Source organism: Bombina bombina, chromosome 8, assembly GCF_027579735.1.
Source record: "Bombina bombina isolate aBomBom1 chromosome 8, aBomBom1.pri, whole genome shotgun sequence".
In the NCBI taxonomy this organism is placed as follows: Eukaryota; Metazoa; Chordata; class Amphibia; order Anura; family Bombinatoridae; genus Bombina; species Bombina bombina.
This window is the reverse complement of record NC_069506.1, coordinates 204,215,953-204,243,385: the sequence shown is the minus strand read 5'-3', so window position 1 is coordinate 204,243,385 and position 27,433 is coordinate 204,215,953. Positions and strand designations below refer to the sequence as shown.

Here is a 27,433-nt window from a genome sequence, read left to right as displayed (position 1 = left end):
TAGATTTCTGGTATATATTACAATATACACATGATAGAGTGTAAGGTTAAAACGGAACCTTGGATTAGGATTTATAGAACAGACCAAATGAGAACTGACTAGGTATTTGTATATGTGTTGTAATTTCATGCTATTTGTCCGGATTCTTCTTAGAAGTCCAAGTACTAGGGACCCCAGGTTGCTTATGACCGAGTCTGGAAGCTGACAATTGCATTTGAATATGTAACCTTATGTTGTTTGCTTGATAATATACATAAATGTATTTTTTTGACTGTAAGGTAGATACTAAAGGAAATGATAGAAGGACCGGAAGCATATCCCACAAGTGCCTGATTGGGTTAATTTCTTTAAAGGTGTTGAAAACCATTAACCAATAGGCAAGCAGGTAATGTTTTTTTAAACGTTAATTGCAGTTAGAGTTTTATCAAGAGGCTAAGAATACGGCACAAGCCGAAACACATCAGCCTGTATCTTTACTTATGGACTTTACTGTTTTACCCCAGGGTTTGTGTTTTGCCCCACTTTTAACTTGTATATGAATAAAAGTTAAATTTTACTCCTATTTCGGTGCTCCTTGAATGCTTGGATTGTACTTATTGATTGGCTGTGAGTGAGCATGCCTGGATAGAGTATCCTGCAGGGGATTGGTCAGAAGCATTTCTCTGACGAATGAGAGGATTTTAGCCACAGAGCGTAATGCGAAAGCGGTGATTGCCCGTACTAAGTGCAAGTGTCTGGTAACCCCCTAGGAGGATAGGAAGCAGACGACATCGCTCCAGGGACCTGTTGATGAGGACTACCTATGCGACAGACTGATGACAAGCGGTATGGACTCTTCACAATAAGTTACAATTTCACTGTGATTGGTGGCTAAAACTCTGCTATACTATTCTGTGTGTATCTGTGAAGTGTATATAGTGACGGTTGGACTGTCAGACTTCATGCGGATACAATTGCTCAAGCTTGAGCACTCCACTGCCATATGTGTATCTAACACTGTAGCGGTGTAACAGACCTTATCTCGCTTTTTTCACTAATTAATCCTAATTATCAGACCTATGCCACTGTAGGTGAATTAATCAGATGCTGCTCTATTGTAATTATCTAATCCACTCTCATCTAAGGTAACCCTAATTTTCAGACCTATACCAATATAGGTGAACTAATCGGCTGCTGCTCTATTGTAATCATCTAATCTGTTATCATCTAAGGTAACCTTAAACATCAGGGTTATGAGTGGGTCCTGAGGATTGGAATTTGGAAACCATGGACTAATCTATGATCAGTGAAAAGGAGATTCCATAACGGTGTATGTGGAATACCCAAGTCTATAGAACACACAAACTATAGTAGATACTGTACTGGGCTGTTTTATTGAAAACAGTTAAGAGCACAACAGAGATAAAAATAAATAGAATGTTGATGTATTGTAAAAACTAAAAATGAACCCTGAAACTATTCAGTTAAGACAGCATCAGATCAAAAGTGCAAGTACATGGTAACCTATTTTGTGCATTGTGTCCTTGAAGAATGACACTGGTGTAGAATGATCAAAAGGGATAATGTCCTTTTATCTGGAATAAACGTTTGATAAAGCACAAAATTAGAGGCTTTACATCAATTTAAAAAAACAACAACAAAAAACACCCCAGCTGAAAACAGGAAGTATTTGTTTTAAGTCTAAATTTCTTTTTACCAATTTAAAATGCAGCTTGAATAAACAATAAGAACATCCATTCTGTGCATAGATAAAAATATATTCAATCCTGTCATCTAAGCAGATATTTGAAGATGGATTTCTAGTTTTATGAAACCCTCACATTTTAGATTTCCTTCATTTAGGGGAACCTTGGCCATCCAGATGTTTCAGAACTACATTTCCCAATATGCTCAACTGGACTTCAGAGTGCCTAAGCATCATGGGTAATGAGTTCTAAAAAACATCAGGAGGGCCAAGGTTCCCCATCCCTGCTTTATAACGTTAAAGGGACAGCAAAGTCATAATTAAACTTTCATGGTTAAGATAAGGCATGCAATTTTAAAAACAACTTCTGTTATCAAATTTGCTTCATTTTCTTGGTTTCCTTTGTTGAATAGTAAATTTATGTAATATAAGTGCTGGTGTGTCTTAAAGGGACAGTAAAGTCAAAATTAAACTTTCGTAATTCAGATAGAGCATGTAATTTTAAACAACTTTTTAATTTACTTATATTATCAATATTGCTTAGTTCTCCTGGTATCCTTTGTTAAAGAGTAATCCTAGCTGAGCTCAGACGCATGCATGTGTCCCAAGCCATTCAGCAAGCGTTTGCAAAAATGCTTAAAACAATGTTATACATAGTTGCAAACTCTGCTGTCAGAGTGTCTGTGTCAGCTGTGATTGCAACTATATATAACATTGCCATAAACATTGTTGCAAACACTGCAGCCAGATGAGCTCACTTATGATTACTCTTTAACAAAAGGATAACAAGAGAACTAAGCAAAATCTGTAATAAGTAAATTGTAAAGTGGTTTAAAATGTCATGCTTTATCCAATCCATACAAGTTTCATTTTGACTTTACTGTCCCTTTAATTTCTCGATGGCTGCATTGTTTAGCAACAATGTAGAAGTGTTTTATATTGTTGCAAACTCTACTGAAACAGAGAGCTAAAGACACATGCACGCTCCAGAGCTCCCAATTTCCGAATTGTACAGGTCTAACCCCCCCCCCCCCCATACAATTCCTTTTATGGCTGCATCTATATCCACCTTTGTTTGGTAGAATTGAAGACTTTAAACACTCATCTGCTTGAGCATGCCTAGAAGCTAATAAGCTGCTGTGAACTCAGTTAAAATACAATGCCTGTGTTTCTGATGCTAAACACTGATAAGGGGGCGGATCAGACTAATCCGGACAGCATAGCTATGTAACTCACTTTGATTATTTTTTAAAATACTTGCCAGCAATTTTTAAACATTTTTTTTATGCAAACTATGTTTACCCAATTAGCCCTTTTAGGATATGCACATCTCAATATGTTTTATGTCACTTTAAATTGTATGTTCTAGCTAACCCATGAATGTTTATTTTTTACTTTACTGTCTCTTCATTTTGCTCTGTATGTCAGACAGAATTATTCCTCCTGCAGAGATACAAGGAGCTTATGTATATGGGGAACATTTCTCATAGCCTTAACATATGATTGCATATTTTTATGGGTCCTTACCATAAATGTATCTATGCTAGTTCAATATTTTTCATGCACAAAAAATATAATAAAGAAATGAACATTCTTCATTGATTGATACAGCAACAAATTATTTACACAAGCAATTCATTTAGAATAGTATTTGTACATAATGCGGCAGATCCATCAAATATCTACAAAAACAATCAGACAAATAAATTAAACTGATAAACCCTCGAATTACTGAAGGTCAATACTTCATAAAAAAAAAAAAAAAAAAAAAAAAGAAGTACTCCTTTGCTTGGTGAAAAATATTCCAGTCCCCACAGACATAAAAACAAGTGTTGCTGTGCACTCTGTACTCTCCTGTATTTTGTATGAGAAGATTTAAAGATAAAAAAAAAAATCCATCTCAAGCGATCACCTTGCCCCTCCGGTACCACCTCCTCCCCCATTGCCTCCTTGGTTGCCGGCATCAGAAGCTCCAGACATCATCAAAAACAGGACAACAGGAATAATGTACATCCACTGCAAAAAAGTTGACAAGTAAACATGTTTAAAGGAACACTCAAGTCAAAATAAAAACTTTAATGATTCAGAAAGAGCATGCAGTTTTAAGACACTTTGCAATTTGACACTTTCCAATTTACTTCCATCAAATTTTGCAGACTTTTTATATTCACACTTTCTGGGGAACAAGATTCTACGGAGCATGTGCACAAGCTCACAGGGTGTACAAGTTGTGCTCATAAGTTTACATACCCTGGCAGAATTTAGGATTTCTTGGCCATTTTTCAGAGAATATGAATGATAACACAAACACTTTTCTTTTACTCATGGTTAGTGTTGTATTCTCAATTCCTTGGATATCTTTTTATATCCCTTTCCTGTTTTATACAGTTCAACTACTTTTCCCGCAGATCCTTTGACAATTCTTTTTCTTTCCCCATGACTCCAGAAACTTCAGTGCAGCACTGGATGAAAGATGCAAGGGTCTGTCAGGAGTCCAGAAACTCATTGACCTTTTATATACACACACACTAATTACAAGAAAACATATCACAGGTGAGGATGGTTACCTTTTTAATAGCCATTCAAACCTCCTTTGTGTCAACTTGTGTGCATGTTATCAGGCCAAAATCACAAGGGTATGTAAACTTTTGATCACGGTCATTTGGGTAGTTTCTGTTATTATGATTTAAAAAGAGTAAACACAGTTGATTGATAATAAATGGCTTCAGCCAAACACTAACCATGAGTGAAAGAAAAGTTTGTTATTAATATTCTCTGAAAAATGGCCAAGAAATCAAATTCTGCCAGGGTATGTAAACTTATGAGCACAACTGTATGTATACTAGTCTGTGATTGGCTGATGTCTGTCACATGATACAGGGGGACGGAAAATGGGAGAAATAATAAATCTGCTTATTTGAAAGTAGGTGTTAAATCATTGTCTTTTTATTATGCACTTTTTCTGCATTGAGTGGTCCTTTGACGGATCACTATATAAACCATTAAAATTATCTTAAGGGATGTCTGTGGTTGCAGATTAGATAAAAAAAAAAAAAACTAAAAAAAAAAAAAACTAAAAAAAAAAAAATCATATTAAAATACTTTAAATCAGTAGACAAATTTGAATCTCATAAGTATATCCACCAAAAGTTCATGTGAGATATTACTTCCCTCGTGATCAGTACTTAAAGGAATAGTCTAGTCAAAATTAAACTTTCCTGATTCATATAGAGCAGGCAATTTTAAGCAACTTTCTAATTTACTCCTATAATAAATGTTCTTGTTCTCTTTATTTGAACAAGCAAGAATGAAAGCATAGGAGCCGGCCCATTTTTGGTTCAGCAGTTGGGTAGCGCTGATTGGTATAAATGTATCCACCAATCAACAAGCGCTACCCAGGTGCTAAACCTTAAATATGCCGGCTTCTAAGCTTCCATTCAAATAAAGATACTAAAATAACGAAGAAAAATTGATATTAGGAGTAAATTAGAAAGTTGCTTAAAATTGCATGCTTATCTGAATCATAACGTTTTAATTTTGACTAGACTATTCCTTTAACCCAATGAATCAAAAGCGATTGACTGCATGACTTTCAGTGTTTGAGATTTGAATCAACTGCTACAACAATTATAGCTGAACTAGTCACACATTTCACAACAGTATTCATAGTCTTAGTCTGGCATAATTTAATCACATACCATCCTTTTTAATGAAAAATAAAGCAGCACAAGAAGCAGAAGGTGCAAGACCTTCTAACAAGTCATGCTCTAATGCTTACAATCTAATCCAAAATCTAGCCACAATACATTCTATATACAATCACGAGACCCACCACCCTCATCTCTCTCTACTAGACTACCATGGTGAGCATAGAAAGAGAAGTGAAAAGAAATCCATCACCAAAAGGAATAGAAAAATAGTCAGCAATGCTCTGAGTACTTGTACTTGTACTGCATTGTAAGAATTACTCCAAATTACTGAGGGCACATATGTTGCCACAAAAATAAAAGCAGCCATCAAAAGTATATAAAACAGCAGAAAGAAGCAAGAAATATTCTTCTACGAATGAAGAAGGAATTAAAGTGATGGTAAACTTGACGTGTTTTAAAACCAGGTCGGGAATCTAAGAGCTGTTTGGGATGGACTTTAATTGATCACTTCTAATAAAGATGTTCTGCAATTTATTTTTTAATCTAGCCATGCCATTTAAATATCCCACGCTCCGGCTGATCAATTAAAGTCCATCAAAAATAACGCTAAGATTCCAGACCCGATTTTAAAATCATGTAAAGTTTACAATCACTTTAAAACCACTGATATTAACCCCTTTAGTGCTAATGACGGCTCAGAGCCGTCACAGTTTCCCACTCTGGTGCTAATGATGGCTCAGAGCCGTCACAAGCAGTCTCCCAACTTGAGGGAGATCTGGGGGCTCCCACCCCGGCGATCGGTGCTGCATAATGCCAGGCATCGCCGGAGCTTCCCATTTTGCGTGGTGACGTCACGCTCAATAACGTGATGACGTCACCGCACAACTTTATTTAACATTAACAATGTTAAATATAGGAGCAGGGGGCTTGCTGCTTAGAAGCCTGTATGTCAGGCTTGGTAATCTGAAATAAAGTAAAAAAAATATATATTTTAAAAAATATATAAAATAAAAAAACCTTAGCACCCAGGTGGGAAAGTGCTTAGCACTCAAAGGGTTAAAATGTGCAACATGTCCCCGGTGATCATTCCTCAAAATAAAAAAGTAATCAAAAAAAAAAAAAAAAATGAACATGCAATGAACTGATTTCCAAATGTGGAATAAAATGTAGTAATGCATATTAATAAACCGCAATACAAAGCAAGATTTTAGTGCATTATTTTTACTACAGTGATGATTTCCTTTACCTCATCTATATTTCTACTTCACAGAGAAGAATTTGGAAAATTAACTGAGAACTATGCAGCAGTAATCTCCCTTTGGTCATACTATGGTTATAAAGCTCTGATTAGTGTGCTCAAATCTCTCTCTAAGAGACAGATATAAAAAGACAACTGTTTATGCATATGCCGTATAAACATATTAAAAACTATGGGTCTCTCCTACAAAGCATATTGAAACATTTACTCCAAATTAAACAATACTTTTTTGCCAGAGCTAATGGGGAGAAAACAATATAAAAAGATAATTTGGATTCATAGTTGAGAAATAGGTTGGTTAGTTACTAGTCAAGGGGTGGGATCTTAGTACTTTTTTTTACTTTCCAAATAGTAGTGGATTTTATTTTATTTTTTATATTTCTCTACCACTAAATCTCTACTTTAAGTACAAATGACTCAGAGCCCAAAGAAAGTAAGCACAGATAAGTAGAAGAGCATTAAAGAAGGGGGTAAAGAGGAGTTGTCAAATGAATTACTTCAAGTCCTCAGGCCTGTTGTCCTTGTTCCCTTGGGGCTTTCGCCGAATTGGTTAACATTAGCAATATTGCCCCTCCCAGAATTAAATGCCACTGTGAGGAGGGAAAGATAAAACAGGTAGTCATAAATAACCCACTTAGTATATTTTATATATATTTTCAACCTTCAGCTCACGTAGTTTTCTTGGGGACAAAAACCAATTGCTTTTTTACTTTTACAAAAGATTAAAGATATTAGTTTGATACGGGGGGAGGCATGATACATAAAATAAGCAGATTTCCAATAAATGTCTGACTTTTAACTTACATATTTAGCAAAAAAAGACTTCTGCTCTTGAGGATTCTTAGCTTTTTGTGCTTGCTCCATCTCTAGACGTTCTATAAATGTTGCAGTTTCGGGTCTGGAGAACATAAATACATGACATAAATACATAATCGTTTATTTTTTTATCTGATGCATTGAGGCTCTGAGCTCAAAACTCACACTGCTGCTGTTATGGGCTGTTGAATTAGGACTGTTGTGTTAAACAGTTCTAAATCTACATCTTCAACCTCTACGCCATTGCAGGATCCAGGAAATGTCACTATGGATACTCCAATAATATTTCCTGATATGTCTGTATGAACTGTAATTTGATCGGAAAGATGTGATTCTACCATGGAACACTGTGTATATAAAAAAAAATAAAAAAAATTTCAGTTCTGTTTTTTTTTTTGTGTATCGATTGAATTATTTTATATATTCTCATTAACAATAAATATTTACCAATTAACCAAAAAAGTAAAGAAAGCTACTCACTGCACGAACAAAGGATGTAACATAATCAGTCAGCTCTTCAGAAACTCCGATTTTTCTAGGAATTCTAATTCGATAGAGGCCATTCAAATTTGCAATATCCTGTCAAGAGGTCAAAAAATAAAACAAATGCCAAACTCCCAGTGTCAAATATATAGTACATAAATGAACCATTCAAAAATGTAAAGTACATGGATGTCAATAGCACCTAATATCTTATTACATTCTTAAATCAATAGAAATGATTGCACAGGCAATTAGCACATATAGGCAAGTATCCCTGCTTGCCTTTACCCAGTAAAACACCATATACATTGTTACCAATGCGCAAGAGGATTCTGGGTAAGATATGCAAATAAGATATACAGGCTTTTTGCTTCAAATACTAACACACATCAGTCCCTAATGGGGTGAGTGCAGCAAATACAAAAATCACTACTAGAAAGCGGTTTTGTTTCTATTAGAACTCATCAGTAGTAGATAAGATTTTTTATTGCTGCTAGGTAAAGCTCATTCCAGGGCAAGAGCCTTGAGTGAAATCCCAATACCTTTCTCTATAAGCTAGCTTGAATGAATGTGTATTAATTTTGAGTGGATCTTGAGGTTTCTCACTAAAAGGTCTTTTGGTCCCTATTGTTTTTAGGGGGACAAAAAACACCCTGTAATTACAAGAAATGTCTGCTTTGCTATATGTTTATAAAACAAACATCCTCAGTAATGCAATTATTTTTCAATAGCCAAACTCCACCCACCATTTGCCTTATTTGGATAAGACAATCTGGGCTTTAGTCCACAAAGAAAAAGGGTAGCCACTATCATAAAGTGAAGTGCAAATATCCTGTATTAAATCAATGGCTATTCACTCGTTTTTTGACATTTCATATTCCCTCTTACATGTTATTTTGCAGAGCCAAATAAACGCACAAAAAAAGAAAAAAAAATAGTTTCATGGTGTGGGTGTGTTACTATATTATATTACTTACCCTCAGTTTGTTTCTCTCATCCTCGGTTAGCTGCTTTTGTGAAACAGAAATACTTTGTTCTGCTGTAGGACTTAACAGCAGGGTCCCCCTCTTCTTGAACTGGATGGTATCATCTATTTTAATAAATGAGTGGTTAAAATAATAATTAAGAGGTTTATTCAAATAAATTATATGAATTGTTCATTTATTTTGGAGTAATAACTGTGTGCATAATGGATCAAGAACAAACTATGAACACATTGCTGACATTATTATAATCTGATCCTGTACTTGCCATGAAAACATAACACTAAAAAGGTTTTCTGTTTCATATAAGAGAGACTTCAAAATGTATTAAAAGTGGTTTTTTTTGTTTTTTTAAAATAGGATGTTCCTGTGGAGGAATAAAACAATTATGCCCCTATCAGCCAGTCAGTATTAGAGTCCCAGGACTCAGTTGTAAATCATGCATTACTTAGTTACACTTTAAATGCAAACAGCTTTTACTTAAACTTTTTTTTAAAACGAGAAACCCTGTAAATACAGTTAAAGGGATAGTAAAGTCCAAATTAAACTTTCGTGATTCAGACAAGGCTTGTAATTTTAAAACTTTCTAATTTACTTTTATCATCAAATGTTCTTTGTTCTCGTTATTCTTAGTTGAAAGCTAAACCTAGGTAGGCTCATATGCCAATTTCTAAGCCCTTGAAGGCCGCCTTTGCATTTGACAGTTTTTCACAGCTAGAGGGCTTTAGTTCATGTGTTTCATATAGATAACACTGTGCTCATGCATGTGAAGTTATTTAAGAGTCAGCACTAATTGCCTGAAATGCAAGTCTGTCAAAAGATTTGAGATAAGGACTCGGAGGCTATGGTTAATGCAAAACTGGGGAATAGTAAATAAAGGAATTATCTATCTTTTTAAACAAACAACATTTTTGGAGTTTACTATACCTTTAAAATATAGCTCAGGAGCCACTCAGAACTGCTGGCCCCCAGTGGAAACTGACCTAATCAACACTGCTAGTCGCAAGACCCAGCTGTGCAACTAGTACTGCAGATTGGAGAGTTGACCACAATCCTTTAGAAACACTTATCTAATGATATTCGTCAGAAAAATCACCATTAAACTATAGCAAGATTTTTTTAGATAAATAATTTGATACGTTTTTCTAAAGTTTTGTGATCGACACCTGGGTCCGCTGTAGTTTACACTCTGGACCAGCAGTTTTCTGCTTTACTTTGTGGGTGTTATATACATACACATGCAGGGTTGCTAGTTTTAAAATGACATGCTCTAACGAATTAGAGCATGTCATTTTTTCAACTATAAACGCCCTATAATCAAGAAAAATATATAAACGTGCAAATACACAATATAACATTTGAGTACTTTGTCACTTTAAGAAAATCACTAGTAACATATTAAGGCAAATCGCAGTTAGATGCTAATTACAGGATAAGTAAGAAATATGTAAAAGATCTAACTCACCAAGTTCAAAAGAATGTTCCAGTTCCAAGTTTGTTCCACAGCTTTCTGACTCTCTGCTATCTCCAACCTATTAAAAATGCTTGAAATATTAATACTTTAGGAGAAGCTGGTCTATCTTATTTTAACTTCTTAAAGTGAATGTAAACTTTCATGAATTAGTGCCAGGTTTTTAAAAATATTATTAAAAATAGGAGCACTTTTATTCATGAACGTTTACATTGCAACATATTTTTACAAATACTTACCTTTCTATTCAGCGAGACAGGATCAGCGATCCCCCGCCCGCTTATGCTGTACTTACACAGCAATGACGACAACTTCCTCCAATCATGGTGTGGCCTCACGAGATAGACGCTCTGAGGGGGGGGGGGGGGGGAGCCATGATTGGAGGAAGCCGGTTTCGTCATTAGTGACGCAAGTACAGAGGAGCTGCGAGCAGGGGACCTCTGATCCGGCTTTTCTGAAGAGCAAGGTAAGTATTTGTAAAAAATGCGCTGCAATAAAAACTTTCATGAATGAAAGTTCCACTGTTTTTAAAAACCGGGCACTAATTTATAAAACTTTACATTCACTTTAATCATTGGAGAAGATGTATGATACAGAGTATTTTCTCAGAAACATATCTATTATCAGCCTCACCCAATTCAAATTTGATAGAGGTTTCTTATTCTGAAGCATGGAATAGGAGTATCAAATACATAACATTTATACACAGGAATACAATACCCCTTTCATTAGAACAATACACAAATAAAGAAGATAACAGTAATATTGCCCAGCAATATTTTCTTATCTATAGTAGATTGGTTCCCTTGACACAATTCAAAAAAATAGTTTCTTTCTCCACAAATTCTGTGCATACCTGGTTTACAATCTAGAGACTTAAAGGAAAGTACACAGAAAGTATAAGGATTGCTTGCATGAAAGGTTGATGTTACAGTGTGATGTTGAGGATATAAGAGCCACTTGGAGGTTTAAAAGACTGACTGACTTGCACTAACAGTTGGACATCCATATAGACACGCTGCATCTGCAACTATTGACATAGTAATCTAAAATAGATTAAAGGGAATATATGAAATTGATTACACACAATAATTTTAATATTCTGCACTTCCCACTATTAATTGGTAAATGGGCAGAAGATTTTGGGGGGTAAAATTATAGCATGTCTGTGTAGACATGGTTTGCTGCAGTGTGGACACTGATTAGTGTTAGGACCAGTCTATTATGGGACACCTTGTAAATGGTGACTGGCTTAGCAGAATATAATCATATTGTGTGACTAAGATCCCATTTTTATTTAAAAGCATATTTATCTGATAATATTCTTTGCAACATAAATATAAGTCGATGTTTATTCCCAATCTAATTTGAACAATGCAAGTATATTTAGCAAATAGAAGTATATATTTAGATATGCTATAAATATGTGGACTCTAGTGGTAGGATGTGCACCTACACTTTCTTGTTGTTTTGTAATTTTAATAATTGTTGGTCACCTTGGTAGCACTCCCACAATGTGTGTGCTAAGTTGCAAACAGTCTTTTTGTGGTGTGCTTGACCAAAAAAAACCCTTATGTCATGTCTTCCCACTCCTATGCATTACAAATGTTTTAGTTATTAATTTTATTACATATCAATGATCCCTGGTAGTCTAGTTGGGAAGCATGACCACTACATGATTAAAAAATATGAGACAAGTATGATCTGAAATTGTTGGAGGTAGCAGAGCTCTCAGTGCCTAAATTAACTTAATCCAGTGACAGAATGAAACTTCTTTGAGGCATTTGTTATCTTTCTTATCAGACAGGTTTTATGAGAATGCATTTTCTTCAACTTGTATTTTTCATAAAGTAGTATACAAGCTTCAATAATTTTATACATCTTTTTCAGACTAAAATTCTATATATTAAAAAAAAAAAACCTAGTCGCATTCATAGGATTTATCAATGTGTTGCCTTACTACTATATTTACAGGCATACATGACAGCTTCTAGCAGTATTTTAGTATATTGATAGTGGTGTATACAGCACCTAATAAACTGTTCCATCATATACCTGTACCTATATGTATATTTATCTATATTTACTCTACACCTGGATTCACCACTGAATATTAAGCCTCTTGCCTAATTAGGCGCTGTATACACCACTATCAATATTTGTTCATTATTCAGACCAGCTAGGAGGTCTTTGTATACCAGCCTGAGGCTATACCTTGGCGCTCGGCCTAAATACATGTTGTAAGTATTTTATTATATGCAACCAAACATATGACTTGATGCCTATATCTGTTACTTTTAACATGCTGCAAAGGCAGTCCATAGCCCCCATACAACTGACAAACTAATCTATTTTCTCCAACCAATGATAATCTGTACAGTGCTAATAAATACATTTCTGAAAGATACCGGAGAAATTTAGACTAATTTTGAAAAAAGTTAGATATCCCCGAAATACGTATGGACAGTTAGCGTTTATCACACTATCAATGGAAAAAAAAGCTGTTTACATCCATAACAGAAACTAAGATTGCATTACTCCTTTAACCCATTCATTGCTAAGTAAGATGCACCACTTATTGGCATGTGTTAAATATTTTGACAATAGAAATATATCCAAGTTACTTTAAAAAGCTTCTGCGCTTAAACAAAGAAAAATCAAACAAAAACACATTTTTGTACAACAGAGTTAAAAGGATAGGAAAGTCAAAATTAAACTTGCATGATTCAGATAGAGCATGTCATTTTAAGACACTTTTAAATTCACTTCTATTTTTAAATGTGCTTCGTTCTCTTAGTATCCCTTGTTAAAAGACGAATACGCACTAGTGGGAGCTGCTAAATAGTGCCTGCACACGTGTCTCTTGTGATTGGCTAAATAGATATTTTCAGCTTCCCATCAGTAGTGCAATGCTGTCCCTTCAGCAATGAATAACACAAGAATGAAGAAAATTTGATAATAGAATTAAATTGGAAAGTTGTTTAAAATTGTATGTTCTAATGGAATAATAAAAGAAAAATGTTGAGGTTTACTATCTCTTTAAAGGGATATGAAACCCAAACATTTTCTTTCATGATTCAGATAAAGCATACAATTTTAAACAACTTTCTTTTATCATCTAATTTGCTTTGTTCTCTGGGTATTATTTAATGAAAAGGATATATAGAAATGCTCAGGAGCTGGCTGCTGATTGGTGGCAGCAAATCTATACCTCTTGTCATTGTTTTACTGATGTGTTTAGTTAACTCACAGTAATGCTTTACTGCACCTTAAATAAAGGATACAAAGAGAATGAATCAAAATGGATAGAAGTAAAATGTAAAATTGTATATTCTATCTGAATCATGAATGAAAAATGTTGGGTTTTATGTCCCTTTAACTTTATATGGTTTTCTACACACTGTACGTGCTTAAAGTTATACACGATGATCCCATTATCACATCAGAAATGGTAAAGAATCAAAAGCTAAGCCTAATATCATAAAGGCAAACAGCTAAATAACATACATTATCATCATATATTATTTAACAGACAAGGAACATAAAAATAATGCTACCATTTTACTGCCTGAGTACCCAAAAGTACTTACGCCAGTATGATATACTTCTGCTTTCATATATAAAAATGTTAATAGGGTGTCACCAAGCCACCTGCACTGTCTTATCACTATGTGGTGCTTGTCTTTGAGGCCTGACACTGACAAACAGTTTGCAGATTACACTTTCTATTGCCTAACAAAACAATGACTGCTCACCTTCAGCCTGCAGACACTGCCCTGCGCCCCAGCACACAGCAGTAGAGGAAATATAATTAAAAGAACGTGGTAAGCACTGTACCGCGATAGCTGCCATGAAGCCATCAGCCCCGCTGCACTGGCCGCCATGACAGTATGAGGAAGTCTGTGTGCCGACAGCGACTCTATGGTAGAGTGAATTGCGCATGCGTCATGAAGGCTATTCAATCGCTTCTTGAGTAATTATATTTAACGCGCTTCTTTTAGACGGAGTAAGATAATATAGAGGAGAAACGGAAAAATAATAGATATATGTTTTTTCTTTAACCCAATGTATCACGATGTATTTGGCAGGCAGTACTTAAACAATAAATCACTGTAATCAAAGATGTGTTTCAAGCCTCACTTTAGACAAACCTATGGTGCGCACTAAGATGACGTAAAATGGGTAAAATCTTAGTTTGGCGTTCTAAATTATTTTCTCAGCCATATCTCATTATTTTCCTGAGGGCATGTAATAAGGTTTGGTGGACTATCGGGGAGATGTGGTTTTGGACGTTTGCCTTATAAAGTAGTGTGGAAAACGGGTTTCCTTCATTGGTTATTTTGTCATATATTTGGAGGGCATAGCATGATAATAGCACAAATAAGAGAGATTTTTACTAATGTATTCTCCAGCTCTAGAATACCTTGGTACAATTAAAAAAAAAAAAAAAATTATGAAAAGAATGAAGACTTTAAAGGGACAGTAAACTCCAGAATTTTTGTTGTTTAAAAAAGTAGATAATTTCTTTATTACCCATTGCTCAGTTTTGCATAACCAACAGTTATAATAATACACTTTTTACCTCTGTAATTACCTTGTATCTAAGCCTCTGCAAACTGCCCCCTTATTTCAGTTCTTTTGACAGACTTGCATTTTTAGCCAATCAGTGGTCACTCCTAGCAGCTTCACGTGCCTGAGCTCTATATGAAACACACAAACTAACGCCCTCTAGTGGTGAAAAACTCAACGCTTTCAGATTAGAGGTGGCCTTCAAGGTCTACGAAATTAGCATATGAACCTCCTAGGTTTAGCTTTCAACTAAGAATACCAAGAGAACAAAGCAAAATTGGTAATAAAAGTAAGTTAGAAAGTTGTTTAAAATGACATGCCCTATTTAAATCATGAAAGATTTTTTTTACTTGACTGTCCCTTTAAGAGCATTTCCTACAAGCCACCACCCAGTATACTTTCTATTATTTAAAAATGTACTTGGAAATTGAAATATACAGACTGCAGTATACTTTATATATATATATATATATATATATATATATATATATATATATATATATATATATATATATACATATATACTATACTTTTTATTATTTAAAAATGTACTTGGAAGGGATTCATATTTTAAATATACAGACTGAAGTTAGTACACTTAATTATATATATATATATATATATATATATATATATATATATATATATATATATACACTCTGCTAATCCGCATCTCCAGACCATATGAAAAAAGAAATAATATGGCAATTTTTAAAAATTGAAAAACACAGCTTTATTGGGTACAAAAAATGTTAAAATCAGTTGCATGTAAAAACATGAAAAAAAGCAAAAAATCAGCTACAGTCCTGTAACTGACATAGAGCAGCAGCAGCCATATATATATATATATATATATATATATATATATATATATATATATATATATATATATATATATATATATATATATATATATGCGTTACTTGAATACGTCTGCAGATACTTCTACATAATTCCATACATTTGTCTCCCATGCTTATAATTGGTACTGCCAGTGATGTTATGTATTGTCAACGTCACCAGGAACATTTGTGGAATCATATAGCCATATTGTCACATATATTTAGGGACACATTATTTTACCCCTTTATTAGCGCATCAAGTAGCCAAGGTTTGACAAATTTAGGAAGACGTGGCTCATAAAATTTTATTCCTGGCTTATAAATATTTGTTTTTTCTGTATGCATCCATATATAAAGTTCTCACTTTCTCCTAAAAATATAGTATTGATCTCTCTTCTAAATATTCTGGTTTGCTACAAATTTCATATAAATGTGTCAGCTCCTGAACTTGTCCCGTTAAAATCTTATTCATTTTGTGCTTTCTATATTAATGCTACCATCAGCAAGGCACCTCTTATCTTCAGTGCAGAAGGCAAATCAGGGAGATCCTCCACTTTTTTTCCCCCTGTATCAGAATCATCTACAATAGGTCATTGTTTTCCACATATAATGTATGATGACAGCTCGTGCAATGGAGAAGTTCTGAAAAACGGAGGCATTATAATATTATTTTTCTGTCATTGAGCACCTGTCACAGGCCTTCGCCCCATTTAGGGCCAGATTACAAGTGGCACATTAACAGCGATAAGGGTTGCATTGGGGGTGTTTGTGCGTGGCTGGTTTTCCGCTCATATTACAAGTTGAAAGTAAATGTTATTGCTTGAGCGCAATTGAAGTTAACTTGCGTCGGGTTATCACGACCTCAAAGCTCTGGATAACAGTTTTGCGAAAACAAAAAAGTGTCACAAAACACATAAAAAATACATTAAAAAGTACAGTTGCACTCATAATAACGCCAGCTAATAAAAATTATTTCCCAAAAAATATTGCACAAAAAAGCTATAAGGGCTCAAAGATATAAGGTCTCAGGTCAGGTGTTAGAGAGAAAAAAAAGGCAGGCAAAGGGCTTTAACATAGAGATGCATACATATATATGTCTAAAGATGTATATGTATGTACGTATATATATACCGGTATATATATATATATATCAGTGACGTCAGAGGCTGGTGAGGCAGTGGCTAGGATTCATTCTTTAGATATCCTTTGTTGAAGATATAACAATGCACATGGGTGAGCCAATCACATGAGGTATCTATGTGCAGCCACCAATCAGCAGCTACTGAGCATATTTAGATATTATTTTCAACAAAGGATATCAAAAGAATGAAGAAAATTAGATATTAGATGTAAATTGGAAAGTTATTTAAAATTGCATGCTCTTTCTAAATCATGAAAGAAAATATATGGGTTTCATGTCCCTTTAAATGGTGTCTTGGAAAACTTGTCAACTTAGTAAACATCTGATTTCTTTCATGTAATTGGCAAGAGTCCATGAGCTAGTGACGTATGGGATATACATTCCTACCAGGAGGGGCAAAGTTTCCCAAACCTCAAAATGCCTATAAATACACCCCCCACCACACCCACAATTCAGTTTTTACAAACTTTGCCTCCTATGGAGGTGGTGAAGTAAGTTTGTGCTAGATTTCTACGTTGACATGCGCTTCTCAGCGTGCTGAAGCCTGGTTCCTCTCAGAGTGCAGTGAATGACAGAGGGATGTGAAGGGAGTATTGAATACAATGGTCATCCTAACGGGGATCTATTTCATAGGTTCTCTGTTATCGGTCGTAGAGATTCATCTCCTACCTCCCTTCTCAGATCGACGATATACTCTTATATACCATTACCTCTGCTGATTCTCGTTTCAGTACTGGTTTGGCTATCTACTTTATGTAGATGAGTGTCTTTTGGTAAGTATGTTTTCCTTTTATTTAAGACATTCTCAGCTATGGTTTGGCACTTTATATGTAAAGTTCTAAATATAATGTTTTTAATTATATTTGCCATGATTCAGGTTAATCAGTATATTTCCTTCTTACAGACTGTCAGTTTCATTTTTTGGGAAATGCATTTATATATATATATATATATATATATATATATATATATATATATATATATATATATATATATATAAAAAGAACATTTTTTCTTACCTGAAAATTTTTCAAATTGACTTTCTTTTTTAAATTGCGGGCTGTTAGGCTCGCGGGAGCGCAAAATGCTACAATTTATTGCGTCATTCTTGGCGCAAGACTTTTTTTGGCGCGAGAATTACGTTTGTTGACGCAATTTCGTAATTTCCGGCGTCTTAGTTGTCGCTGAGAGTTTTCACGTAGTTGCGTCGTGTTTGTTGCAGACGTTCTTGGCACCAAAAAATATTTTGTCAGTTGTGCGTCATACTTGATGCCAGATTTTTGACAATATTTAAGTCCTTATTTCATTTTGCTTCTGGTTTCCAGAGGCTTATTTTGTTTGCATTTTTTCCCATTCCTGAAACTGTCATATAGGGAAATTGATAATTTTGCTTTATATGTTATTTTTTCTATTACATATTGCAAGATGTCTAAATCTGACCCTGTATCAGAATCTACTACTGGAAACCTGCTGCCTGATGTCGGGTCTACCAAAGTTGTAAACTTGTGGTAACTGTTCCTCCGGCTGTAGTTTGTGCTAGTTGTCATGATAAACTTTCAAAAGCAGACAATATTTCCATTAGTAATAATCCATTACCTGTTGTTGTGCCTTCAACATCTAATGTTCAGGATATTCCTGGTAATGTGAGAGAATTTGTTTCTAATTCCATTCAGAAGGCTTTGTCTGTCATACCACCTTCTAATAAACATAAAAGGTCTTTTAAAACTTCTCATAAATTTTGATGAATTTTTAAATGACCAACAGGATTCTGATTTATCTATCTCTGATGAGGCTCTATCTGGTTCAGAAGATTCTACCTCAGATATTGACACTGACAAATCCTCATATTTATTTAAAATGGAGTATATTCGTTCCTTATTAAAAGAGGTGTTGACTGCATTAGATATGGAGGAGACTAGTCCTCTTGATATTAAAACCAGTAAACGTTTAAATTCGGTTTTTTAAACCTCATGTAGTTATTCCAGAGGTTTTTCCAGTTCCTGATGCTATTTCAGATGTAATTTCTAGGGAATGGAATAGACTGGGTACTTCTTTTACTCCTTCTTCAAGGTTTAAGAAACTGTATCCTTTGCCAACTGATAGATTGGAGTTTTGGGAAAAGATCCCCAAAGTTGATCGGGCCATCTCTACTCTTGCTAAACGTACTACTATTCCTTAGGCAGATAGTACTTCTTTTAAAGATCCTTTAGATAGGAAACTTGAATCTTTTCTAAGGAAGGCTTATTTATGTTCAGGTCATCTTCTTAGGCCTGCTATTTCTTTGGCTGATGTTGCTGCTGCTTCAACCTTTTGGTTGGAAACTTTAGCACAACAAGTACCAGATCATAATGTGTATAGCATTGTTAAGTTAATTCAACATGCTAATAATTTAATTTGTGATGCCATTTTTTTATATCATTAGAATTGATGTAAGATATATGTCTTTAGCTATATTAGCTAGAAGAGCTTTATGGCTTAAATATTGGAATGCTGATATGACTTGTAAATCAACGTTGCTCTCTCTCTCTTTCCAAGGTTATACATTATTTGGTTCTCAGTTGGATTCTATTATTTCAACTGTCACTGGGGGGAAGGGAGCTTTTTTGCCTCAGGATAAAAAATCTAAGGGTAAATTTAGGGCTGCTAACCGTTTTCGTTCCTTTCGTCAAAATAAGGAACAGAAATCTGACCCTTTCCCTAAGGGAACGGTTTCCAATTGCAAGCCTTCTCCAGTCTGGAATAAATCCAAGCCATTTAAAAAATAAAAATCAGCCCCCAAGTCTGCATGAAGGTGCGGCCCTCATTCCAGCGCAGCTGGTAGGGGGCAGACTAAGATTTTACAAGGATGTTTGGATCAATTCAATCCAAAATCATTGGATTCAGAACATTATTTCTCAAGGGTACAGAATAGGTTTCAAAGTAACACCGCCTGTGAGAATTTTTTCTCTCTCACGCATTCCAGTGAACACAGTAAAGGCTCAGGCTTTCCTGAAGTGTTTTTCAGACCTAGAGGTATCTGGGGTAATTGTGCCAGTTCCTTTTCAGGAACAGGGTCTGGGGTTTTATTCTAATCTTTTCATTGTTCCAAAGAAGGAGAATTCTTTCAGACCAGTTCTGGATCTAAAAATTTTGATTTGTTATGTAAGAATACCAACATTCAAGATGGTGACTATAAGGACTATTCTGCCTTTTGTTCAGCAAGGGCATTATATGTCCACAATAGACTTACAGGATGCATATCTTCATATTCCAATTCATCCAGATCACTATCAGTTCCTGAGATTCTCTTTTCTAGACAAGCATTACCAATTTGTTGCTCTTCCTTTTGGCCTAGCAACAGCTCCAAGGATCTTTTCAAAGGTTCTCGGTGCCCTACTCTCTGTAATCAGAGAGCGGGGTATTGCGGTGTTGCCTTATTTGGACGATATCTTGGTACTTGCTCAGTCTTTACATTCTGCAGAATCTCACACAAATCAACTAGTGTTGTTTCTTTAAAGACATGGTTGGAGGATCAATTTACCAAAAAGTTCCTTGATTCCTCAGACAAGGGTAACCTTTTTAGGATTCCAAATAGATTCAGTATCCATGACTTTGTCTCTAACAGACAAAAGACGTCTGAAATTGATTTCAGCTTGTCGAAACCTTCAGTTTCAATCATTCCCTTCAGTAGCTATGTGCATGGAGGTTTTAGGTCTCATGACTGCAGCATCGGACGCGATCCCCTTTGCTCGTTTTCACATGAGACCTCTTCAGCTTTCTATGCTGAGCCAATGGTGCAGGGATTATACAAAGATATCACAATTAATATCCTTAAATCCCAATGTTCGACTATCTCTGACTTGGTGGTTAGATCACCATCGTTTAGTTCAAGGGGCTTCTTTTGTTCGTCCAGCTTGGACTGTGATCACAACAGATGCGAGTCTTTCAGGTTGGGGAGCTGTCTGGGGATCTCTGACAGCGCAGGGGGTTTGGAAGTCTCAAGAGGCGAGATTACCAATCAATATTTTGGAACTCCATGCGATTCTCAGAGCTCTTCAGTTTTGGCCTCTTCTGAAGAAAGAGCCATTTATTTGATTTCAAACAGACAATGTCATAACCGTGGCATATGTCAATCATCAAGGTGGGACTCACAGTCCTCAAGCTATGAAAGAAGTATCTCGGATACTTGCATGGGCGGAATCCAGCTCCTGTCTAATTTCTGTGGTCCATATCCCAGGTATAGACAATTGGGAAGCGGATTATCTCAGTCGCCAGACTTTACATCCGGGAGAGTGGTCTCTTCACCCAGATGTGTTTTTTCAGATTGTTCAGATGTGGGGGATTCCAGAAATAGATCTGATGGCTTCTCATCTAAACAGGAAACTTCCCAGGTATCTGTCCAGGTCCAGGGATCCTCAGGCGGAAGCAGTGGATGCATTGACACTTCCTTGGAGTTTTCAACCTGCTTATATCTTTCCGCCTCTAGTTCTTCTTCCAAGAGTGATTTCCAAAATCATAATGGAGCGTTCATTTGTACTGCTGGTGGCTCCAGCATGACCTCACTGGTTTTGGTACGTGGATCTTGTTCGGATGTCCAGTTGCCAACCTTGGCCACTTCCGTTAAGGCCAGACCTTCTATCTCAAGGCCCATTTTTCCATCAGGATCTCAAATCATTAAATTTGAAGGTATGGAGATTGAACGCTTAGTGCTTAGTCATAGAGGTTTCTCTGACTCAGTGATTAATACTATGTTGCAGGCTCGTAAATCTGTATCTAGAAAGATTTATTACAAATCTCTGCTCTTTCTGTTCTGTTCCACAGAAAAATTGCTAATCTTCCTGATATTCATTGTTTTGTACAGGCTTTGGTTTGTATCAAGCCTGTCATTAAGTCAATCTCTCCTCCTTGGAGTCTTAATTTGGTTTTGAGGGCTTTACGTTTGAGCCTATGCATTCTCTGGACATTCTCTGGACATTAAATTACTTTCTTGGAAAGTATTGTTCCTTTTGGCCATTTCTTCTGCTAGAAGAGTTTCTGAATTATCTGCTCTTTCTTGTGAGTCTCCTTTTCTGATTTTTCATCAAGATAAGGCGGTTTTGCGGACTTCATTTAAATTTTTACCTAAAGTTGTGAATTCCAACAACATTAGTAGAGAAATTGTTGTCCCTTCATTGTGTCCTAATCCAAAGAATTCATTGGAGAGATCTTTACATTCTTTGGATGTGGTTAGAGCTTTGAAATATTATGTAGAAGCTACTAAATATTTCAGAAAGACTTCTAGTCTATTTGTTATCTTTTCTGGTTCTAGGAAAGGTCAGAAGGCTTCTGCCATTTCTTTGGCATCTTGGTTAAAGCTTTTAATTCATCATGCTTATTTGGAGTCGGGTAAATCCCCGCCTCAGAGAATTACGGCTCATTCTACTAGGTCAGTTTCTACTTCCTGGGCTTTTAAGAATGAAACTTCTGTTGATCAGATTTGCAAAGCAGCAACTTGGTCTTCTTTGCATACTTTTACTAAATTCTACCATTTTGATGTTTTCTCTTCTTCAGAAGCAGTTTTTGGTAGAAAGTACTTCAGACAGCTGTTTCAGTTTTATTCTTATGCTTATAATGTCAGCTTTTTTCATTATAAAGATTAAAACTTTTTATTTGGGTTGTGGATTTATTTTTCAGCGGAATTGGCTGTCTTTATTTTTATCCCTCCCTCTCTAGTGACTCTTGCGTGGAGTTCCACATCTTGGGTATTTGCTATCCCATACGTCACTAGCTCATGGACTCTTGCCAATTACATGAAAGAAAACATAATTTATGTAAGAATTTACCTGATAAATTCATTTCTTTCATATTGGCAAGAGTCCATGAGGCCCACCCTTTTTGTGGTGGTTATGATTTTTTTGTATAAAGCACAATTATTCCAATTCCTTGTTGATGCTTTCGCTCCTTTATTATCACCCCATGTCTTGGCTATTCATTAAACTGAATTGTGGGTGTGGTGGGGGGGTGTATTTATAGGCATTTTGAGGTTTGGGAAACTTTGCCCCTCCTGGTAGGAATGTATATCCCATACGTCACTAGCTCATGGACTCTTGCCAATATGAAATAAATGAATTTATCCGGTAAATTCTTACATAAATTATGTTTTTAGTCTAAAGGATTGTAACAGAAACTCTTGCCAGATAACAAAATGCTTGATCTGATTATGAGATCTAGAAATCCATGCCCATTAAAATATATGTTTAAAACATACTTTTTACTTTAATGCTGCAAATTATGCTTATAGATTATTTCATTATTCAGTAAATATAAAAATGTCTTGATCCAGTGGCGGCTGGTGAAATTTAAAGATGGTGGGGTGCTTGACCCCACCCCTTTAAATAAAGCCACACCATCAGGTGGCACTACCAATTCATTAATTAAATAAATAAAAGGTAGACAGAAACACAGAAAAGCACTCGGGGGGGGGAGAGGGAGAGAGAGACAGGGGGAGAGAGACATAGAGGGTTAGAGAGAAAGAGAGACACAATCACACACAGAGGGTTAGAGAAAGAGAGAGACACAATCACACACAGGGGCATAGAGAAAGAGAGAGACACAATCACACAGAGGGTTAGAGAAAGAGAGAGACACAATCACACAGAGGGTAAGAGAGAGAGACAATCACACACAGAGGGTTAGAGAGAGAGAGAAAGAGACAATCACACATAGAGGGTTAGAGAAAGAGAGAGAGACACAATCACACACATAGGGTTAGAGAAAGAGAGAGAGACACAATCACACACAGAGGGTTAGAGAAAGAGAGAGAGACACAATCACACACAGAGGGTTAGAGAAAGAGAGAGACACAATCACACACAGAGGGTTAAAGAAAGAGAGAGACACAATCACACAGAGGGTTAGAGAGAGAAAGAGAGAGAGACAATCACACACAGAGGGTTAGAGAGAGAGACACACAATCACACACAGAGGGTTAGAGAGAGAGAGAGACACAATCACACACAGAGGGTTAGAGAAAGAGAGAGTGACACAATCACACACAGAGGGTTAGAGAAAGAGAGATAGACACAATCACACACAGAGGGTTAGAAAGACACATAAGGGATGAGAGAGGGGGAGGAAGAGAGACAGAGAGAGAAAGAGACCATGGGGGAGAACGACACTTAAGGAGAGAGATGGATAGATAGAGAGAGAGACACACACAAGGGGGGGGGGAGAGGGACCACTGCATTTTTAAGTAATAAAACAGCAGAGCTACAGAGAGTTCATGAAGTGAGACTATAAATTAGTGTGAAGTACAGAGGCAAGCTGCAGGGTGTAAATTTTGAGTAAACAAAATACAAAAACGATCCTTAAACTGCTGTAAAAGAGTAAAAAAAACACTAAACCACATTCATTAAATTATAATTTTCACTAACAGAATCCCTTTCAGCAAAATCTAAGGTGGCAGAACTTACTTTAATAAAATGTGGCTAAAACACTGCAAGTCTGCATCTCTTCCTGGCTGCTCTGTATTAAGGAAGTGACAGTGGAACATTCCACTACACTTAGAGGGGTAGTACAGAACTCTCTTTTTTATTAAATAAAAGCTTACAGCTGAACAGGGCAGCAACAAAATAAATGAAAGTATTTTTTTTCCGTTTTTGTTTTGTTTTATATGATTTAACATCCAGCCCCAACCCTAAGTTCCACTTACTAATGCCTCTCACTGGATTGGTTCAGCCCAAATAGGACTGCCTCAAATTAGCAGTTATGGGCCATGCAATGATCTTAAAAACTTTCATCCAGTAGATGGCGCAGCATGTTGTGTAATGGTGGGTAGACCTGCTTGTGCCTCTCCATTGCACAACATGTAGCTGTGAAAAAAAAAAATGCTGGGGGGGAAAAAATAGCAATTTTTTTTTAAAGCCAATAAAAAAAATATATTTTTGTCCATATGAGAGGTGAAGCGCTGCCTCACCTGCCTCTAGTGACTGCACATCACTGATATATATGTGTACTGTACATATGTATTTACAGACAAATATACGCATAAATACATATGTATACATATATAGACATATAAACAAGTGCATTGAAGTCCGTTGCAGACACATAGATGAAAACATGAACAATCATATATATGTGTATATATACAGGGAGTGCAGAATTATTAGGCAAATGAGTATTTTGACCACATCATCCTCTTTATGCATGTTGTCTTACTCCAAGCTGTATAGGCTCAAGAGCCTACTACCAATTAAGCATATTAGGTGATGTGCATCTCTGTAATGAGAAGGGGTGTGGTCTAATGACATCAACACCCTATATCAGGTGTGCATAATTATTAGGCAACTTCTTTTCCTTTGGCAAAATGGGTCAAAAGAAGGACTTGACAGGCTCAGAAAAGTCAAAAATAGTGAGATATCTTGCAGAGGGATGCAGCACTCTTAAGATTGCAAAGCTTCTGAAGCGTGATCATCGAACAATCAAGCGTTTCATTCAAAATAGTCAACAGGGTCGCAAGAAGCGTGTGGAAAAACCAAGGCGCAAAATAACTGCCCATGAACTGAGAAAAGTCAAGCATGCAGCTGCCAAGATGCCACTTGCCACCAGTTTGGCCATATTTCAGAGCTGCAACATCACTGGAGTGCCCAAAAGCACAAGGTGTGCAATACTCAGAGACATGGCCAAGGTAAGAAAGGCTGAAAGACGACCACCACTGAACAAGACACACAAGCTGAAATGTCAAGACTGGGCCAAGAAATATCTCAAGACTGATTTTTCTAAGGTTTTATGGACTGATGAAATGAGAGTGAGTCTTGATGGGCCAGATGAATGGGCCCATGGCTGGATTGGTAAAGGGCAGAGAGCTCCAGTCCGACTCAGACGCCAGCAAGGTGGAGGTGGAGTACTGGTTTGGGCTGGTATCATCAAAGATGAGCTTGTGGGGCCTTTTCGGGTTGAGGATGGAGTCAAGCTCAACTCCCAGTCCTACTGCCAGTTTCTGGAAGACACCTTCTTCAAGCAGTGGTACAGGAAGGAGTCTGCATCCTTCAAGAAAAAAATGTTTTTCATGCAGGACAATGCTCCATCACACGCGTCCAAGTACTCCACAGCGTGGCTGGCAAGAAAGGGTATAAAAGAAGAAAATCTAATGACATGGCCTCCTTGTTCACCTGATCTGAACCCCATTGAGAACCTGTGGTCCATCATCAAATGTGAGATTTACAAGGAGGGAAAACAGTACACCTCTCTGAACAGTGTCTGGGAGGCTGTGGTTGCTGCTGCACGCAATGTTGATGGTGAGCAGATCAAAACACTGACAGAATCCATGGATGGCAGGCTTTTGAGTGTCCTTGCAAAGAAAGGTGGCTATATTGGTCACTGATTTGTTTTTGTTTTGTTTTTGAATGTCAGAAATGTATATTTGTGAATGTTGAGATGTTATATTGGTTTCACTGGTAAAAATAAATAATTGAAATGGGTATATATTTGTTTTTTGTTAAGTTGCCTAATAATTATGCACAGTAATAGTCACCTGCACACACAGATATCCCCCTAAAATAGCTATAACTAAAAACAAACTAAAAACTACTTCCAAAACTATTCAGCTTTGATATTAATGAGTTTTTTGGGTTCATTGAGAACATGGTTGTTGTTCAATAATAAAATTAATCCTCAAAAATACAACTTGCCTAATAATTCTGCACTCCCTGTATATATATATATTTATATATATATATATATATATATATATATATATATATATATATATATATATATATATATATATATATATATATATATATAGGTAAAGAAATATATTATACCAAAATAACATCATATATATGTATATGGGTGTTTTATTGCAGTAAAATCTATTAGGATTATGATATTCACAGTAAAATTGCTTGAAAACATAACATTTCAAAATCTCATTTTTTAAAAGAGAGCCATATTTGTCCTCTAAAAAACAATATATAATAAGTAAATTATGGTTGAACAAACAAATAACTTAAATTCTAGGTTTTGTTTATGTTCAGAACTTGGACAATTGCTTTACAGTTTGTTTGTTTTTTAATAAATAAAACAGATTTTCCGGTACTAAGAAATAAACATTTTTTTATGCTTGTGAGGAGTGCTATTGTCCACCAAAAACAGTGGGAGTTTGGTTTAGCAGCTTGTTAAAAATCATTATATAAGGATCAGGTATACACATCCACAGACACACACATCCTGTTAGCTGCAAAATAAAAATAACCAGCTTTAACTTAACATTATTGCGACCGCACTGTAACAAGCGTGTTTTATATTAATTACACGTTTGTTACAGTGCGGTCGCAATATTATAAATATAACAAGTTTGTTACAGTGCCGTTGCAATATTATATATAAGTATAGCACGTTCAGAACAGTGAGAACTTATATCTGCAGTGCATAAATAAAAACAGAAGTTGAGGTTACTGTCTTCTATGAAATATTAATAAGGTGAAAGCAAAATCTTCCTTAAAGAAAAGAACACTCTAAAGGCAAAATATACAATATGTAATAAAATATTTTACTACATATTAGTTCATTATA

At 35.8% G+C, this 27,433-nt stretch overlaps 1 protein-coding gene across 2 annotated transcripts; it reads right to left on the bottom strand.

Moving 5' to 3' along the window:
- Positions 1-1,354: 1,354 nt before the first annotated feature.
- On the bottom strand, positions 1,355-14,249 carry EMC10 (ER membrane protein complex subunit 10). 2 transcript variants are annotated; one of them, XM_053690858.1, is made up of 8 exons: positions 14,101-14,249; positions 10,340-10,406; positions 8,869-8,981; positions 7,889-7,987; positions 7,574-7,755; positions 7,397-7,490; positions 7,090-7,182; positions 1,355-3,700 (listed from the first exon to the last, which is right to left on the bottom strand). In XM_053690858.1, exons 1-7 carry the CDS (start codon positions 14,227-14,229, stop codon positions 7,099-7,101), a joined length of 768 nt encoding a protein of 255 aa, XP_053546833.1. In that variant the 5' UTR covers positions 14,230-14,249; the 3' UTR covers positions 1,355-3,700; positions 7,090-7,098. The 2 variants fall into 2 exon arrangements, with proteins under 2 accessions (XP_053546833.1, XP_053546832.1); XM_053690857.1 differs by lacking the exon at positions 7,090-7,182 and having other exon boundaries at positions 1,355-1,574; positions 3,597-3,700.
- Between the last annotated feature and the right edge of the window lie 13,184 nt (positions 14,250-27,433).